Consider the following 19742-nt stretch of genomic DNA (forward strand, 5'->3'; position numbering starts at 1 on the left):
CAGGTTTTGTTTAGGCTTACATCAATCTGAGAAGTCTGATTTAGATAACAACATGCAAAATCGGGGGAGACCTAAAAGTACAGTGAAGAGCACCAGTTCCAAGAACTGCTCTGCTGGAGTCCAAATCTCAGCTCTAAGAACTGTGGAACCTTACTGCGGATTGCTGTGCCTCAGTTTCTTCATCTGTTAAGAAAAACGGAGATGGAGGGGATGTGAAATGGAGCCTGCCCAGCTCACAGAGTTGTGAGAACTCAGCGAGTAAAAACACATGAAGTATAAAGAAGAGAGCATAGACTCAGCACTGGCTCATCCACAGCTGGGGCAACACCAGCCCCTGACAAACTCTGGCCAGTGCAGCTGACCCCATGGTGGGCCACGAGCTCTTTGTTCACAACTGCCTCATCCCTCTGCGTCTTAGACACCATCTTCCTCACTTATCCAGACTACCCGCCATAACATGACCATGTATATAGGACTCTCTCCATGGCCTTGGCCTTTGTAAGACCTGGTGCCAGGAGGAACACAAGCAGCTCCAGTACATTTAACTTCATTTCCTCCCAGTCACACTCAGTAGCAGGTATGTAGAGGACTCCATGGTGATTACAAGAAGCATAAAAAAGCAGGAGACAATGGGTGCTTCTGAGACCAGGAGAATAAACAATGCCTCCAGCTATTGAAGTATTGAGAGCTGCAGCTAAGAGATGGTTCCTGCCAAATCATCCATTTAATCAGTGTCATGTTTACATCCAAAGGTCACTGCAACGTGCCTGGTGCTAATGACCAGGCTCTGAAGTCCAATCCCTACCTCCATTTCCCCAACACATCTCATTCAGCTGAGGCCAACGAACCCGGAGTCTACATGCACACAGATATTCTTAGCCCCAGCGGTCTAGGAAGCAGCAAGCACTGCATGGGCCCCCACCAGCATGGAAGAAAGGATCCCTCACACGGATCATAGCAGGCAGTCTCCCTAAACCATTTGTGGGTTCCCTGGGGCCTCGGCTAAGAGCACGAAGGACCCATAGATTGTGAAGCACAAAATAAGAAACCGTGGTTCACGAAGGAAGAGATCTGGGTCTGAGTCACAACCCCTCTCCAGGGTCTGGAACACTGCTCACCAGTACAGACACAGTAGCTAGAAGAGCACCTGCGTCACCAGAAGCACAACAAGTGCTAACACTTACTGTGACAGCTAATATACATGTTTCTTAAGCAAACCGAACTTTATGAGTGAAACCATGAAACCATAATCTGGCAACCTGAGTGAACACACCTGATACGTAAGCATCTTATAAAGGACATTAGAGGTCATGGTTTTCTTTCTTTCTTGTCCAGTAGTGAGTCACACATTGAGAAGGCCTTTGCACCCAAGCTGTGCGATCTCAATCTAACTGCACACTCTCATTCGATAGGAAAGACGCTTGAGGACATGTAACTTGAACCAAAAAATACGAAGTGGGTCGTGCCTCTCACTTTGACAACAACAAAACAAAGCAAAACATTACCCAATGATGAGGTTATCTGAAATACTACTGTCAGTAATGCCCAAATATGGAAAAATTCATGTGGAGAAAAAGGACCAATGGCAGCACCTCTTATCTAACACATGTGGCCACTGAGATCAAAAATGCTTACTTACTCCATTGCTAATTCTGCATTTCTAGAGAGCCCCAGTCACTACCTGCATGTGAGCAGCTAGTTACACTGGGTGGCTGTTCCTCCGACAGGGGATTTCAGACAGAAACGTGTCTTAGCCAGCACAGCTGCCACTGGGTTCTACCGCGAGTTGCTTTGGCAAAGTTTAAGAAAACAACCTATTTAGGTTGCTGTCTAACCGTTCCATTTGCCAAATGAGGTGGTGATGTTGAAAATAGTAGAAAATTTCAAGAACGGGCGAAAAAAGCGAGGCTTCCTTTGGATCACTGAAGGAAAAGCCGTTAGCACATAGGCCAGCTGACACCCACAGAGATCCAGACATCTCTCTTGTTTCCATTTCCTGGCAGCAGCAAGTAAATTCTGACTGACCAGTTCAGCTGTGACAGGAGACCCATTAGGTTGCGGTTTCTGTCAAGTTCCTGATTTTCATCTGTTCTTCAAGTTAGCAAGCACTGCGTGTAACAGCCTTTATCTGGAGTGTATATTGAGACGTATTCTGAAATTAATGCTGTTTGATCACAGACCATGGGCTGCAAGCAGGTAAGGAAACAGCTTTTCTGTGGGATAACATGAGCACCTGTAAATGGTTTATGAGAACAGAAAAGATCTGTGAGCTGGGTGGCAACACTGCCCGTTAACACCGGAAGATCTCATTCTTAGTAAGTCGCTTTTTATTTAAGAATGATAATTGGCTGCTATGGGATTATATTTGCTCATACTGAGTTTGGAATCCAAATCAGACATTTCACCACTGATGACTACCTACAATTTCCAATTTGGGTTATTCTGTGAAGAAGAGATGTCAAAGAGAGTGCCTAAAAGGTACATTTTTAAAGCTTGTAAAAGTATATCAAAATTGCTTCTAAGAGCGACACAATTATTACTATACTTATAAGTCAGTGTGAATGTTTGTACTTGCATGAGTCCACAGATATATAGTTATTACCTATATGGACATATACTGATAAAGGTAAAAGTCTTTGTTGGTATTGGTGTAACTTATCCCTACGAATATCTAGTAAGATACTTATTTGCTTTTAAAGAGAGTTATAAGCTACGAAAACACCTATGCGTAGCAAAAATTTGAGTTACTTTGCTACTTATTATGGGTTATGACTAACCAACTAAAGCATTTCAAATATTTTAAACATTATGAATTTAAATTACACACAGGGGAATTTAAAATACACACAGGGGAATTCCACAATGTGAGTATATTCAACCAATCTTTTGCAATCCATCTAATCCAGAAGTATATTTTTTTAAGTTTTTCTTTATTTTGAGAGAGAGAGAGCAAGCAGGGAAAGGGCAGGGAGAGAGGGAAATAGAACTCCAAGCAAGCTCCACGCTACTCAGTGAGGAGCCAGTTGTAGGGCTGGATCCCACAAACCCGGAGATCACACCTGAGTCAAAGTCAAGAGTTCAGTGCTCAACTGACTGAGCCACCTAGGTGCCCCTAGAAATAATCTTTAAAAAAAAAAAAAAAAGTACACCTAATCCTATGGAGAAAATGAATCAAAAATCACACTGGTTTAAAAAGAAAAACCACACACACTGTAGTTCACATATTGTTCTTGTTAAGACAGACTTAAAAATAATTTTAGCACTAAAGTACATAAATATCACTGATAAGTTAAAAAAAATAGGAAAACATAATACATTCACCATAATATACCAGATTAATACACTTTCATCATTTGAGTATACAAATTTTATACTTCAATAAAACTATAAATACACAATAATACTACGCACACACATACACAACTGGTTACATACACATAAACTTTAAGTTATTTGTCCATTATAGTGTGCTACAGAAGAAATGAGGGCACACCTAGACACTCAGAGCATGAAGACGCACCAAGGGGAAGTGGGCAAGTTGTGGGGAAAGAAGTCCCATTTGCTGAGATGTTACAGTGGCCATTTCACACTTGAAGAAGTAGAGAGCACTAACTGCCCTGATGAAGACCACCCAGCGGATCTCACCATGAGCCTGAGCCCCATGAGCACATGCGAGGCACCTGTACTCCGTTCACAGCAGCTCCAAGAGGCCACGGGGTTTCAGTCAGCCCAACCTTACCACTCGCTGCCACACCTGCTCCCTCCTCTTCCACCGCACCCCACCCAATCACCAATCAGCAGGTGCTAAAGTCCTCTTCAACTACTTTCATCCTCAACTGTGTATTTGGAGGATAGTGTTTTTTAACTTATTTTTTTTAATGTTTATTTTTTGAGAGAGCACAATCAAAAGAGTGGCAGAGATAGCTGCAGAGAATATGAAACAGGGAGCTGACCACATACAGCAGGGAGCTCCATGTGGGGCTCAAACTCACAAACTGATCCTGAGATCAAGACATCACTACCTGAGCTGAGTCAGATGCTCAACCAACTGAGCTACTCAGGAACCTCTGGAGGATAGTATTTATAATTCTCTGGCTATAACACTGTTCAACCTATTATCAGGCATACATCTTAGGGGAAAAGTTATACTTAAAACTTAAATTAACTATCCCTGACATCTTTAAACAGAATACGATGAGGGGAAGGCAGCAGTTGAAAAATAAAGTCTCTCTTCGGGGACCTGGGTGGCTCAGTCGGTTGAGTGTCTGACTTTGGTTCAGGTCATGATCTCATGAGTTCAAATCCCGCACTGGGCTCTCTGCTGTCAGCACACAGCTGGCTTTGGGTCTTCTGTCTCCTTCTTTCTCTGCCTCTCCCCCACTAGCTCACGCTTGCGCGCGCTCTCTCTCTCAAAAATAAAAAATAAACTTAAAAAAATTTTTAAATAAACTTAAAAAAAAAAAAGGAAGTCTATCAAAGTCTGAAGAATCGGGGTGGGAGTGCCACATTAAAACAGCTAGTTGGAGTCCCATTCCTTGATATAAAACTAGTAGCATCTGTACAAAACTGCTCTAGGACTCAATTAGATCATGTATGTAAAGTCTAACACAGTAAGACAGGAAGCACTGAGTAAATATGGGCCGACATCATTTTGTTTTCACTATTATGAAGGCCTCAAGGTAGATATACATGTAATTATATATAAGACCACTGGAAAACAGAAGAAGGGGGGATGGAAGGAGGGAAGAAGAAAGGGAGGACAGAAGGAAGAAAACAACAGTCAAGGATATTTCCCACTAGATCTAAGATGCTTCTGAAATCAAGTGTGGAAGAGAGGAATATTGTTGCCTCTAAAGTGAATTTAGGTGTTGAATCTTCCTAGACCAACGTCTTTATGGTAAGAAACCAGAAGTCAGATTTATTACATTTGGTTTCAGCATTTTCTTGAAAATTAGCTGTCTCAACCCACCAGCATGAGCAGTCTCTGGAAAAGAAAGCACAGGCCAGTCCAGACATAACAGGTTGAAGCCAACACGAGCTCACTCTGCCACCTTCCGCATAGGTATCTGCACTTGCAGAAGACTGTCTAATAGAGGCTGATTGGACAATAAGGAGAGTTCCTTTCAAATGAAAACTATACCATCAGCACAACTGTGCCAAACCTATTAGTTAGAGTAGGGTTCTTCATGTGTATTCCCCAGACAAGATGTATCAACATTACCAGTGAACTTGTTAGATATGCAAATTTTATACCCCAGAACCTCTGAATTATGAAACTATGGGAGTGAAGCTTAGCAATCTGTGTTTAAACAAGCCCTCTAGGTGATTCTGCTGCACATTCAATTCTGAATTCCATTGAGTAAAATGACCATACATCCTGGCACAGGGTCGGGCACATACCCTTCCTACTTACAAGACCCAGGTTGGACAGTAAATTATATGGTCATTCTCACACTTCAGACTGGATACTATAAAGGGCAGGTTCTACCTACTACTGCAATTTCAAATTAGCTTCAAGTCTGCTGCCACATTCTGGTACTGAACCCACCAAGTCCCTGAATGCTGAAAAATGCATTGCCCTGAGAAGTCTAGGGGACAAGGCTAGAGAAACCAATTGCAGTAGAGGTATCTTTCTTTCCCAAAAAAATTACCTACTAACAAACTATATAAAATTTACAGCTTCCAGAGTACCATATGGGATCAAGTTCCCTCCATCACATCTTTAGAACTTTTTTTAACGAAATCTTCTGGCTCCTCCACAGGGAGATTTTTCTTGTACCAAAAGCACCCCTAGAAAAGTACAAACCTAAAAGATAACTTAGTAGCCTTACTTTTATCATAATAACTTAGCTGTATTAATTCCCAGAAAAACTAAGTTTGCCACAAAGCTTCCCAATCACCTGTTCTTTTAAATGCAAAGTTAAATGTTGGTTATATGCTTTTGGATATGATCAACTTTTGACTCCTTTGAAATCTTTTGTCTTCACATAGCCTAAATTAAATGGTTGTTTTTTAGTTCAACTCTGAAGTCTTCCATCTGGTGTTTATGAAAAGCATCAAAGGCCTCAGATACCATGTTCTGACCCTTCATCTCTCAGATAAGAAAATAAACATGAAGGGATGGTGGCTCCTACTCAATTATGTACCATCTGTTGTTGAACTCATGATGTCAAAGAGAAAAATGATCAGCTATTCAGCAGCTCAGGCTTGGCCCAAAGGAGACTGTGTACTTTGTTGTAGTCATTTGGACAGAAAATCTGATTCTCAATTTTTCAGGATCACACACACTGATTTTCATATAATCACTAGACTATAGCAGCAATTCACACCAAGCAGACCTAAAATCCGTCAAGTTCTCCTCTGCTGTGGGAGAGATACCTGGCTGGAAAGCAAGACTCACCCACTGCTTATAGGAACTTCCCAGTGAGTTCAGCCCTAAGGGTCAATGGTTGGTAGATAGGCCTACAGAAGGCTTCCTCTGAGGAATGTTTCCATCCTAATACAGAGGGTAAATGAAACCATCTTCCCATTCTGGACCGATGTCATTCATTCATTCATTCATTAAGACTGATTGCATACCATGTACCACCATGATTCTAGATGATGCTAAGGAGCTGGCCTACAGCAGACTCCCTGACCTCATGGAGCTTACATTTTAATAGACAAGCCCTGACATCTTCAATGTTACAACAACAATCTTTGGACATATTTTAATGTAATAGTTCATATAGATTATATTTTAACTTTCTTTATAGAGATCTGAAGGGGACCTAATCAGAAGCCAACCAACAATTATGGACTTGATCCAAATCCATGTCCTAACCTTATTATAAGCTGGTAGCCCTACATATACTGATAAAAACACAGGACATGGAAAAACAATACAAAATTCCGTTAAATATTGTAGGAATTGGCCTTGCCGTTTAATATTCTCCTTTTCCAGGCCCTGAAACTGCCTACCTATGTTTCTGCATAAGGTCCTCACTGCGTCTTCCCCTACTATAAATATCTCTGCACACACCATTTTTATAGCAGTGAAAAAAAGGGAGAGAAAAGATATGTTGGGATTAAGAGAAAATCTAGGGGCATCCAGGAGGCTCAGTCGGTTAAATGTCAGTCAGACTCTTCGTTTCAGCTCAGGTCATGAGCTCATCTTCCATTATTTCAAGCCCTGCATCAGGCTCCACACTGACAGTGCAGAGACTGATTAAGTCTGTCTGTCTGCTGTCTGTCTGTCTGTCTCTCTCTCTCTCTCTCTCTCTCTCTCTCTCTCTCTCTCCCCCTCCCCAGCACGTGCATCAGCTCTTTCTCTCTCTCAAAATAAATTAACTTATAAAAAAAGAAGAAAAGGAAATGTAAACTTTAATATTAGCTGTCTTGTTATCACTGAATCCATCAAGAGTCAAAGAGCAGCAGCCCTTATCACTAGGGCCATGGAGAATACAAAAAGGGAACAAAGTCAGAATCGTAGTCATTAGAACAGGAGATCTCCTTCAAACACATCACTTTAGCTTAAAGTAATGTATACCTACTGCCTAATCTTTTGATGTTGTGGTAAGACTATTTTTCTGTAGCATACTGCCAGTCCCGTCCAGTTTCTTACTTTATTTCAAATACCACGAGAATTTTAAAATCCTTGAGATGCCATGGGAGTAAAAACAAATAAATAAAAACATTAAAAGCCAAGACCTAGACCTAGACCCTTAAGCCTTCAAAAGAAGGGAATGTATCTTAGCCTTACAAGGAAATAGCACAGTGAAGTTTTCCCACAAATGTTCAGTGGATTGATGGCAGTAAAGAGGATCTGAACAAAGTAACTGTTCCATAGAACCAACATTCTGCCTCACCAGTTTTTATCTAAATCCAACCCTAATCTACCTAAGAAAAGGTGCATGCCATGCTTTCACTATGAGATGTCTTTCTCTAAATCCTAAGTCCTTACTTGGGACTTTACCCTAAATCCTCAAGTCTACAAGGCCAAGGTATATAGCATAACAGTAAAGTGCAAAGCTCATACATTCTTGAATCAGACTGCTGTTTCCAATCCTGATACCACATTACTTACTATGATACCTTCTTGATAAAGCTATTCAATGATTCTATGAGTTCCCTAACTGATCAAGGAAATTGAAGTAATACGCATAAAGTATGCAAAGAATGACTAGCAGAACAGAAGAGTACAATCAATGTTCACTGATGTCATCACCATCACCTTATTTCTCAGGCACACAGTACAGTGGTTTGATGACTACAAGAACAGTGGAAGCCAGAGAGATAATTTGAATTGTAGCTTGTCACAACTTTTGTCTGCTCATTTCATGTATCTGTAAAAACAGAATCACCATACTTACCTAAAATAACTATTGTAACAGTTATCATAATGCCTGGTATATGGCTGACAATCAAAAAGTATAACCATTAACATTCATATACATAAATGTAGCAAATCTACATTTGACCAGATGTCCTCTCCTGCACATCTATTAAACCTCCATCCAAAGAATCTTAACCAGCATTTTACTATGAATTCAGCCACTTGGGGCAGTGGAAGTAAAGCTACCTTCCCTGAAGAAACAATTTTGAGAAGACACCCACTAAACATACAGGCTGTATGTAATCTGGGGAAAACCATGTGCTGCACTGTGCAGTTAAAATAGGAGCTTAGAAGAAGGAAAAAACACTGTATGTCGAAGCCTCTGGTGGATTGAAGACACAAAATTAGGCCGAATCTTGAAAAAAGAAAATCACATGCCAATAGAGGGGTAAGAAGTGATATACTAAGTAGAGAAACAACTTCAATTAATATGTTTTTTTTGGACCCCAAAACATGTCTTCCTTTATTCTTGCCTTGATCCCTGGCCCTTGAGATCCTGATCCTATTTGAATTATTTTCCCTTCAGTGCCCAGTCTTTGACATTAATCCATTTTCAGCTTCAAAACACAACATAAACCATTTCTTGCTTTACTGCCCGAGAGGCAAGTTTTACTCCTTTTTTTTCCCCTCCATTTAATTTAGGTTGGAGTGTAAACTACAGAAAATAAAATAGAAAGCAGATTTGAAATGTAAATTCAGAGAGTTTTGACCCCAAGACCACACCAATTATTATATTTCCATCACAAAAGCTCCTTTATAACCCTCCTTTCCACTCATACGTGTCCAGTTACCTGATTTCTGTCATTGGAACTTAGTTCTACTTATAGTAGAACTTCAGTGAAACATAATCACACAGTACATATACCTTTTGGGTTGAATTCTTTTGCTCAATTTAAGACTTTGAGATTTATTGTTGGGATCACACTGTTTGGTATATAACATTCCTCTTGATTACTAAGTGATATTCTGTAAGTACACCACAATTTCTTTACTCTTTTTAATCTGTTGATGGACATTTGAGTAATTTTTTGTTTGTTATGAATAGAGCTGCTATGAATACTCTAGTAAAAGTCATTTTATGGACATATCCTTTCATTTCTCTTAGGTGAAAAGCCAAGGAATTAAATTACTAGCTCATAAGCTGTATGGGTTTTTGTTAATGTTTTATTTATTTTTGAGACAGATAGAGACGGAACATGACTGAGGGAGGGGCAGGGAGAGAGGGAGACACACAAATCTGAAGCAGGCTCCAAGCTCTATGCTGTCAGCACAGAGCCTGATGCGGGGTTCGAACCCACTAATAGGGGATGACCTGAGCCGAAGTCGAACGTTCAACCGACTTAGCCAACCAGGCGTCCCCCACTAGCTATATATTTAAGTTTATTAAAAGTTATCAAACTGCTTTCCAAAGTAGAATTTCTACTTTATACTCCAAGTAAAAACTGTTCCGTTTCCTTTTGAAAAATTAGTATTGTCAATTTTGGCATTTTGTTTTTTGGGGATTTTGGTTGTGTTTTGTTTTGCCATTTTAATGGGTGTGAAGTAGTATCTCATCACATAATTTGCATTTCCCTACTAACTCCGGATACTGTGCACCTTTTTACGTGTTGCTTGGTAAAACATCTTCCTTTGTGAATTGTTTCTTCATGTCTTATATCCATTTTTTTATTGAGTTATGAAAATTCTTTAGTCTGAGTCATTTACTAGAAGTATGCATTGTGTATTTTTCCTCCCAATCTTGGCTTGCCTTTCATTCTCTTAATGGTATCTAATGAAATATGGATGTTTTCAATTTTAACAAGGTATAGTTTATTAACTTTTTATTTTATGTTCAGTGTATTTTGTAGCCTAGTAAATTACTGCCTGTCCAAGGTTGTGAACATATTCTATATTCTTCTAGAAACTTTAGGATTTCAGTTTTACATTTAGTTATATAAGCCATCTTGCATTGCTTCTTAGACTCCTTATTTCATCTGGTAATAGATTTCTACAGAGAAGAAATGATCTATAAACACTACTGACTCATTCACAAATGTCCCCATGGGTTAAAAGAAATGTATTTTGAAAGCCTGTTGAAGAGGCCTAATGCTTAGCCTCAGGGACATCCAGGGTAGAACATCTACTCATAGGTATAAGGTCACAAATGTGATTCAAATGGACACAGAAATCTCCATTTGAAAGTGATGGTCTGGGGACGCCTGGGTGGCTCAGTTGGTTAAGTGTCCAACTTCGGCTCATGTCATGATCTTGCAGTTCATGAGTTCGAGATCCATGTCAGGCACTGCGCTGATCGTTCAGAGCCTGGAGGCTGTATAGGATTCTGTGTCTCCCTTTCTCTCTGTCCCTCCTCTGCTCACACTGTCTCTCTTTCTCAAAATAAACAAATTTTTTTTTAAAAAGTTAAAAACAAAAACAAAGTGATGGTCTGGCCCTGATTTATGATAAGCTTTTGACTAGGACAGGGATAGTCCAGAGTTTCCATTTCTTAATGAACCATTTAACCCAACACACACACACACACACACACACACACACACACACACACACGAGAGAGAGAGAGAGAGAGAGAGAGAGAGAACAGTTTGCTCACAACATTTTCTTGTTCTTTGAATATCCATTAGAGCAATTACCATGTCGTTAATATAGAATGAGTTCTCTTTAATGAATTAGGCATCATCAAATAATTCTTAGCAGCTCCATTGAAAACTGACTTCTAAAATTAATACATGTTGAAAATATTACTCTCTGAGGACATATTTTCTATAGCCTAAAACATATGCATTATTTTATAAGATTTAGATGACATTAAAAAATGTTTTAATAGTATTTCTTCTAGAAAACATGTCAACTCAAACCATAAAGAGAATTATTCCTGCTACTCAAAGATTATTACTTAATGCGTATAAAATAAAGCAAGTTATTTCCTTCAGATTTTACTAAGAAAACACAAGATTGAGAAGAGTAAAAATATTCTTTTCAACTTTCCACTTATTAGGGCTTGGAGGAATTAAGAAATTAACTAGAATCATACAGCATTTTCTGAGCACTTAGCAATGAAGTTGGCAAAGCACTCTGTATACTAAAAAAATGAAGAGACTATTTTGAAGAGTTGTATTATGACAGCTGCTTCCTGGATAATACAGAGCTAAAACACACCCACTGTGTAGCGAGTCTCATTTCTTATCACCCGCCTGAGCATTTACGTTTCCACAATACAACTGAGTGACTACCAAGTGAAAAATATTCACAGCTGAACAAGACCTAGGCACTCATTTGTAGCCTGCGTGTTCTCTATGTTTAAGGACTACCCAAGAGTCACAAGTTAACATTGCTTAGAAACGAAACAAGGAGTGCCTGGGTGGTTCAGTTGGTGAAGCATCCAACTTCTGCTCATGTCGTGATCTCACAGTTCCTAAGCTTGAGCCCTTCATCAGGCTCCGTGCTGACGCTGCAGAGCCTGCTTCAGATCCTCTCTCTCCCTTTCTCTCTTTCCCTAGCCCATCTCTGGAGCATGTGTTCTCCCTCTGTCTCTCTCAAAAATAAACAAACATTAAAAAAAAATTTGGAGAAGGTATCAACAACAGTTGCTTAGAATTTAGGGGAAAATAGAAGAAAGTACCATATAAACCTGGTATTCTTTCTTTTTGAAAAGAAAAGGAGTTTTTGTGGCTAGCTACTTGAATGTGGTTAAGTTATGCATTTAAATTCCTTTTTCTCATCAAGTATTTCAATTATCGCCATTCCCTTAATGGAAGCTCCATTACTTTTACGCCTTATTCAATGTATAATTCTTTCCACAGCCTTAGGCCAGAAAGAAATAAAAGCAGCAACAAATAAGATCCCGGTAAGGAATATTGTCTTAAGCCATATATTCCATGAAGTGTTTAGTTAATGGTTCCAATGATAGTCAAAATAAACTTTTCATTTAAGGCATGTAAGAAACTCTACCATTCAGAAAATATGCTCTAGAATGAGCTACCCAAAATTTAATTTGAAAAGCTCTCTAGGACTTTACAGCACTGATATAATTCACTCATGCTAGTTATGAGGTAAACCTTAATTTCCCCTAACAACCATTTCCAATCACAATGAAGGCACCCCATTAGAGGCTGCATGAACTTCACCTCAGGAAAGAGTTTATGTTTTTTGTTTTTTGGGTTTTGGGGTTTTGTTTTGTTTTGTTTTGTTTTGTTTTTTGAGAGACAGAGAGAGGCAGTGTGAGCAGGCGAGGGTCAGAGAGAGAGGGAGACACAGAATCTGAAGCGGGCTCCAGGCTCTGAGCTAGCTGTCAGCACAGATCCTGACATGGGGCTCGAACCCATGAACCGTGAGATCATGACCTGAGCCGAAGCCGGATGTTTAAAAGACTGAGCCAACCAGGCGCCCCAGGAGTTTATAAAAGGTACAGAATCTGATGGCGTATGAGGACCAAGCACACCACTCCCTCCCTGGGACGAGGTAACTTCTTTCGTAGAATGTCTATAGCAAGCTTTCTTCTGGCTTTTTTATCTTCTTAACTAGCAGCCAAATGACCCTTCTCACATGTTTTATTTTTCCCCAGTTACAAGCTACCAAGTCTCAAAGCTTTTCTCCTGTGGCTGGAGTTCCTTCATACTGATTTGTTCCTATCACTTACTCATATTTTTCTTCATTTACCTAAAATCTTCAAAACGCTGGAAGAGAGGACTCAAAGGAAAAAAAAAAAAAGACAAAACATGCAGCACCTTCTTCCTCCCTCATCTCATATAGCTAAGTCTAATGTGAAAGTCAAAAAAGATAAAACCCCAAAAAAGGACTACATTATACCAGTGCTTTTGTGCAAACAGAATTTTCATAATGTCCAAACTGTGTTTGGGGGGGTTTGTTTGTTCTTTTTTTAGACCAGTGAATTTATTTCTTTTTACCTTTTTTTAAACATTTATTTCTTGTTGAGAGACCCAGACAAAGCATGAGCAGGGGGAGGGTAGAGAGAGAGGGAGACAAAGAATCTGAAGCAGACTCCAGGCCTGAGTTGTCAGCACAGAACCTGATGTGGGGCCTCCAACCCACAAACTATGAGATCACGACCTGAGCTGAAGTCAGATGCTTAATCAACTGAGCCACCCATGTGCCCTGTAGATGAATGAATTTATTGATGAGACATTAAAATGCCTTTGGAGCAAGGATAGCATATAAGCTAGAAATGTTCTAGGCCATGCTTTCTTCCTCTACTGTTTTCCTCTTTGAGCTGTTTCATTCCTGCTTGTTTTGTTTTTGCCAGAGACTTTACCAATACAACATTATAAATCACATCTTTTATAATTAGCCTTCGCTAATGCCACTTTTCAGTTCCTCATTTCTGGAGTCTGCGGCTATCTTTTCACAAGCTACACAATCATCTCTGGACCTGTGGCCATGGGCATAGGGTAATAGCGTTCAGGATTCTTTCTGTTGGGTGACATCCTTAAAGGAAGAGTGTCACTGTGAACTCAGTGAACACTCCCAAATAAGTTAGTTGAAATATCATGCTGAGAGGCTGATCTATGGTTATCAGAGTCTATTCTTTCAACAACATTCAGTTTTGAGGGTAAATCCGAAGGTTTCTACACTTTTAGGCAAACTATGTTTAATGTTGAGTTCATTCACTCAACAACAAACTGGTCTCCATTTGGTCTGGTACTATGAATAGAAGCCTAAAGGTTTCTTCTGTTTGGGATTTCTGGACACTTTCAGCTTTAAGTTTCAAATATTCCACCACCTTGTTTGCATTATGACTTTGATAAGGTTCACGTTCTCATTTTAACAGAGGCCTCTGAGTGCCTCAAAAATTGAGGATGTGAAGAAAAAACGCATTACTTAACAGGAATCAGATGAGCCTCTCCCAGGCTCGCTGTGCCAGGAGAGCTATTAGCATGGCTTCCACAGCCATGCAGACAGATGCACTGAGGACACGGGAGGAACTGAAAGTGGCAAGGCAAGACGGCATCAAAGCCAAAGGCACCAGTGTACACCGCCACGGGGAACCTACACCAAGAACTCTGGAACTCGTGTGATTAAGTTCAGGGCACAGACAACAATCAAATGTCCCACTGGACCAGAACTAGTCAGACTCAACATGGACAGACTGCTCTCGCTTTGCCAGCCACCTTCAATTCCCAGGGTCACAAAGCCCTGTTTCAACCTTTCCCATTAGTCCCTGGAAAACACGAACTCAGAGACCCCTCTAAATCAGTGTTGTCATGACTGTTATTTGTCAGGAAGAACTTCTATTCAAACAAAAATCTTAAAACCCTTATACATCAGACACAGACCCAGAAATGAACTTGAAAAGGTTGAAGGGAAGACTCTGTCAGACTGTTTAAAACACTCCCCGGGAAAGTTCTTGGGCCTGCCCAGAGCCAGCCGGGAAGAAGTTTATAACCACTGCCCAGGCTCCTCCTCATAGACAGCAATGTTCTTGTGTTTATGACCGAGAGAGATTTTAAAACATATAAATCAGTGGCTTGGTCTGTTAAGTGTCCTACTTCAGCTCAGGTCACGATCCTTCATTTCATGGGTTCGAGCCCCATATCTGGCTCTGTACTGAAAGCTTGGAGCCTGCTTCAGATTCTGTGTCTCCCTCTCTCTGTCCCTCCCCCCATTCATGCTCTGTCTCCCTAGCAAAAACAAACATTAAAAAAAGTTAAACATCAGTTTGAGGAAGAACAATTTCAGGGAAAAGGCATTCCATTGAATATAAATGAGAAAACGCTCAATACTGGCTTATGAGCACTTTATACAATGATATACCAATGAGTTTAGGGTTGAATTACTGAGAGACTGGCCATAAGAAGTTTTCAGTAAAAGTGCTTAGCTTCCTCCTTCTTCTCTGCTAAAACACACCCCTCATGCTTACAATCTTAGCCTCTACCTTATTTATCACTGAGAGATCAGTCCTTGTTCACTGGGTATATTAAATCAATTCATTCTTAGATTCTTTCCTTTCATATAATAAGAAAAAATTGCCACTTACTGTTCTGGGAAATAATTTTAAGGAAAATTAAATAAATGACCAAACATGCAAAGCTCATGACATTATGAAAACTCATTATGACTCAAGCTGGAATTAAACTCAAGATGCAAGTACAAGGCAAGTTTACAAACAAGTATTATTTAAAGGCTTAGTGACCAGGGTAGGGTGCATGGGTGGCTGAGTCAGTTAAGCACCCAACTCTTGATTCTGGCTCTGTGATGACAGCAAGAAACCTGCTTGAAATTCTCTCTCTCCCTCTCTGTTCCTCCCCCATTCTTGTTCACTCTCTGTCTCTCTCTGTCTCTCAAAATAAAAAACATAAAATAAAGGCTCAGTGACTGATAATGATTCTTTCAGCCCCCACTATAGCAGTAAATTGTGAAGGCCACTTCACACACTTCCTTCAGAAGTCAAGCTGTCTGTGAATGTTCACAGCACAGAGAATGTAATGTTTAAAACCAAACAGATGCCCACCAAGCCAACGGTGAAGATCCCAACCAGCAGGTGTTCTTTTAGCAGTGCTACATATTGATGCCAATGGAATGGGAGGTATTTCCAGGTGAAGCTGAGGATTCGGTGGGTCACAAACAGTTCCTGACCATCTTACAAGCATAAGAGCTGTAGATGCCATGGAGTTGTTGATCCACCTCCATGCCCACCTGACCCAGCAAAAATGCTCTGCTCCTCATCACTCAACCCAACACATTTACCCACAAGTCTCCTCTCCACCACCACCACCACCACCCAGCAGTGATGACAGCAGTGTTTTCTCATCATCCTAGAGGACCACCAAGAACTAAGGTATTCCCCTGCTGCAACTCACATCCTTACTAGCTGGGTGAACTTGGGGACAATGCTTAACCACCCTGTGCCTCACAGTCCTTGTTTTCTTAGGATACACTAACAGAACTTACTTAATACATTAATTATTAGGTCTTAATGAGTTAATATGAATAAGGAATTTAGAAGACTATCTGGTATGTTCTAAAAACTCAATGTTAGGTACTAGTATTCCTACTACTATTACTGTAATGCAAAAGTGGGAGATAAAAACTTACTTTTTTGACCCCTCTTTTCCTTATTTTACCACTTACAACAAAATGATTACCTAAGGATAAATTTTCCAATGATCTTTCTTTTCTTTTCACTTTTCTACATTTTCTAATTTTCCTATGCATGCCTTCATAAGTTTTCCTTAATTAAACTGCTTAAAGCAAACAACTTCAAGAGTAAGTCTTCACTAAATTCCCTTCCTACCTGACTAGCTGGGTGGGGAACTAAAAGAGCCTCTCTCTATCCCAACAAGTCCACAGTTGAGCAAGCCAGTGTCAGGACCACCCTGCCAGCACCATGCAGAGCCCAGGACTACTGTCTAGAAATTTAAGGATGTGACCTTTCCATGAAGAAAATGGGGGACAAACCACACAGCGAAACATCCAGCTGCAAATTATAATCAAATTCTCAAAACAAATCACTGGTGTGCCACTTAGAATCTACCAATTCTAGTAGGATATATTCTGAAAGTTAAAATACTAGAGCCACCTGGGTGGCTCAGTTGGTTAAGAGTCCAACTTTGGCTCAGGTAATGATGTCCCTATTCGTGGGTTTGAGCCCTGCTTCTGGTTCTGTGCTGACAGCTCAGAGCCTAGAGTCTACTTTGGATTCTGAGTCTCCATCTGTCTCTGCCCCTCCCCCGCACGTGCTCTCTCTCAAAAAAACATTTAAAAAGTTTTAATCATTAAAATCTTTAGTTTATATCAGAGTATTTAACCAGTGGTTCCTCAGTCTCCCACTAATATATAAAATGTCTTGTACATTCTGGCTTTAAACATATTATGAAAGGCCATTTCTGAGAATTTGTGTTTCTATTAAGTTCTCAGACAATGCTGATGCTGCCAGTCCATGTCCAGGAATCATACCAGTGATTTAAGGAATTATTGTGGGCATTTTGGCTTTATCCTAACATAAGCAACCAACCTCCCTTAATGAGCTGCCTACCAGGTAGTGGCCCTTCAGTATGGCTTCCTCATCACTAACCCTCCCATCTCACGTTTCTAGGTAAGCTATGCTTGTCTATCATTTGAATTCAATTTGGCAAAGATTTATCAAATTCCTTATATCCAAATAGACAGATTAGAAACTAGCTTTGGATATTAGTATAAAACAGTGACTGCCCATATGCTTCCACCAGCACTACCACCTCCATCAATTTTCCTTTTTCTTTTTCTATTTCTGGTCTCTCTCCAACATTCACATACACAAAATACTCCCTTATCACTCTCAGACACATGGATTTTCAAATGAGGAGGAGAAAAAGTATACTGTAGTTTAGAAAAGTCCACCTCTCCCTTATTTCAGAATTAAATGTGAAAATATTTACTTTGGCTCTGAAGATCAAGATGCTCCCCCTAAAAAGAAGCGAATCAAAGCCAATGTCATACAACCATCAAACACAGCAACTACCAGGCCATGCTTGATCTGCAACACACAGAATCAAAGGGGCCAGACACATCCATGATTTCAAAGAACTCAGTCTGTGGAGATGAACTGCCGCAGATGATGAACATGTCATACATGTGTCCCTCAGGATAAAGGTCAAGGTTGAAAATGCTATAGATGTCCTAGCTGTGAGTATAATTTAGTGTGAGTACAACCACAGAAGAGATGGTATTCTACATAGGGAAAAAATGCTTACAGCCACTTAACACGAATAAGGAATTTATGGCTTTTTTAAGATTATGTCCTAAAGGCTATCTACTCAACAAAGTGATTGAACAAAGCTGGTCAATATTGAGTTGTACTTAGGTAAACAGTCATTTAAAAACTAGTTTTAAAAAGGTATTAGTAGAGCTAAGTAAAGGAGGAAATTAGAGGTGAACAGAAGTTTATTTTATCTTCTGGTAATATCAACTCCTTTACAAACAACTCCTTAGGTTAGATAAGACGACCTTTTGACTCCTTTCTCCATGTTCAAACACACGTCCATTAAATCTGAATAGCATTCATTCTTTTTACAACTGAAACACATTCCTACTCTGCTACCCACCCTGCCTGTCAATGACCTCCCTCGCCATATCCACCCACAGTTAGTTGAATTCTGTGGTTAGCTAAAAAATAGAAAATTGCCCAAGGTCCTCTTTAAGAGTGCACAGAAATAGGAAATATTTATCTCAACAACAAAAAAAAAGACTTGATTCCAATTAATTGGAATTAAAATATAAAAGAGTGATTACAGAAGGGAGAGAACAAGATAGATTTAACTGTAGATTCATGAAGGAATCACAATTAGAACAGAGAAAACATGGAGCCTAAGGATGCAATAAGCCTAAATTATAAGCCAAGACTCTAAACTTTTGCCTGGAGGAACAATGTACTCTTTTCAGTGGTTGGTGAAAAATCCTCCTAAGGACTAGCAGAGTATTTATACATAGCAGATGTTCAAGAAATTGGCTAATAGCAGGTACCATTCTTATATCACAGCAGGTTTCACCTCAGAGAGGGATGACGTTAAACCCATTTGTCTTGAGGCTCATTTTAAAGTTTCAGATAAGTCCCAAGCTTTCAAAAAACTGGGGGTATCCAAAATTTCTATTCTGTCTATCCACAGTGTGTTTATCTTAGGGTATACCAGTTGTCTATGGCAGATCCAAGTTCACTCCTGCAGCCCTAATGTAATTATAATTGGCACTTTCATTCTCAAAAGTGTCCCAACTTAAATAATAAATTATAAGATCACCCTATCCCAATCTATTTTGGCTAAGCCTTTGGTAAATGAAACCTCTTCAACAGTACTTCTGCGACAATGTACTTCAGGTCAGAAAGTTTCTCAACAAATCTTGAAGGTAAGAAACACACACCACATTCCAAAAGTGCCTATTTCTGAAAGCAAGCCAGATGTTCAAATTACATCACTAACAGCACTAATCTCAGTTCACTGGCTTTTAATTACTAAATTATCTAAGAAGCCCAAGGTTGCAAATTGTGGGACAGACTTAATCTGTAATAAATACATCTCCAGAAAGGTGTGTTTTTCAAACTGTATTCCTTAACCACAGGGAATCATCTGCATATCTAGGGGCAACAAGGTAGAGAATGAAGAAGTAGGCTAACTCCACCCATCTTCAAAGACACGCTTCCATCTATTTTATCCATTCGCTCTATTTAAGATTTCAGAAGAAAATACTGGAGTCTGCTGCTGCTCGAAACCAAAGAAGTACCCATATACACAGTTTTAAAACAGATTGCTAGAACCAGGGTCTGGACAAACATTTTAAAAAGACACTACAGGAACTGCACACCCCCCTCAAAAAAAAAAAAAGAGAGAGAGAGAGAGACAGAAAGAGACTGAAAATTTTAAAAAGAAAAGATCTTAGGTAA

The 19742-nt window shown here is 39.8% G+C and overlaps 2 protein-coding genes across 7 annotated transcripts in view; one reads left to right on the forward strand and one right to left on the reverse strand.

Annotated features, from left to right (window-relative positions):
* The window catches only part of MED12L (mediator complex subunit 12L), a 320540-nt gene that overhangs the window by 145181 nt on the left and 155617 nt on the right, over positions 1 to 19742 (reverse strand). The window lies entirely within an intron of this gene.
* P2RY14 (purinergic receptor P2Y14) overlaps positions 1674 to 19742 on the forward strand; it is a 54258-nt gene continuing 36189 nt past the window's right edge. For 5 of the 6 annotated variants that reach the window (XM_029940039.1, XM_029940040.1, XM_029940038.1 and 2 more), the window contains exon 1: positions 1674 to 2196. Coding sequence is in view for 1 of the 6 variants with exons in the window: in XM_029940035.1 (XP_029795895.1) it covers positions 2162 to 2196 (35 nt within the window). In the remaining 5 variants the exon portion in view is untranslated. Of the gene's footprint in view, positions 2197 to 12711; positions 12833 to 19742 lie in introns of those variants that run through there. The other variant, XM_029940041.1, reaches the window with a different exon arrangement.

This window comes from Suricata suricatta, chromosome 5 (genome assembly GCF_006229205.1).
Source record: "Suricata suricatta isolate VVHF042 chromosome 5, meerkat_22Aug2017_6uvM2_HiC, whole genome shotgun sequence".
Classification (NCBI taxonomy): domain Eukaryota; kingdom Metazoa; phylum Chordata; class Mammalia; order Carnivora; family Herpestidae; genus Suricata; species Suricata suricatta.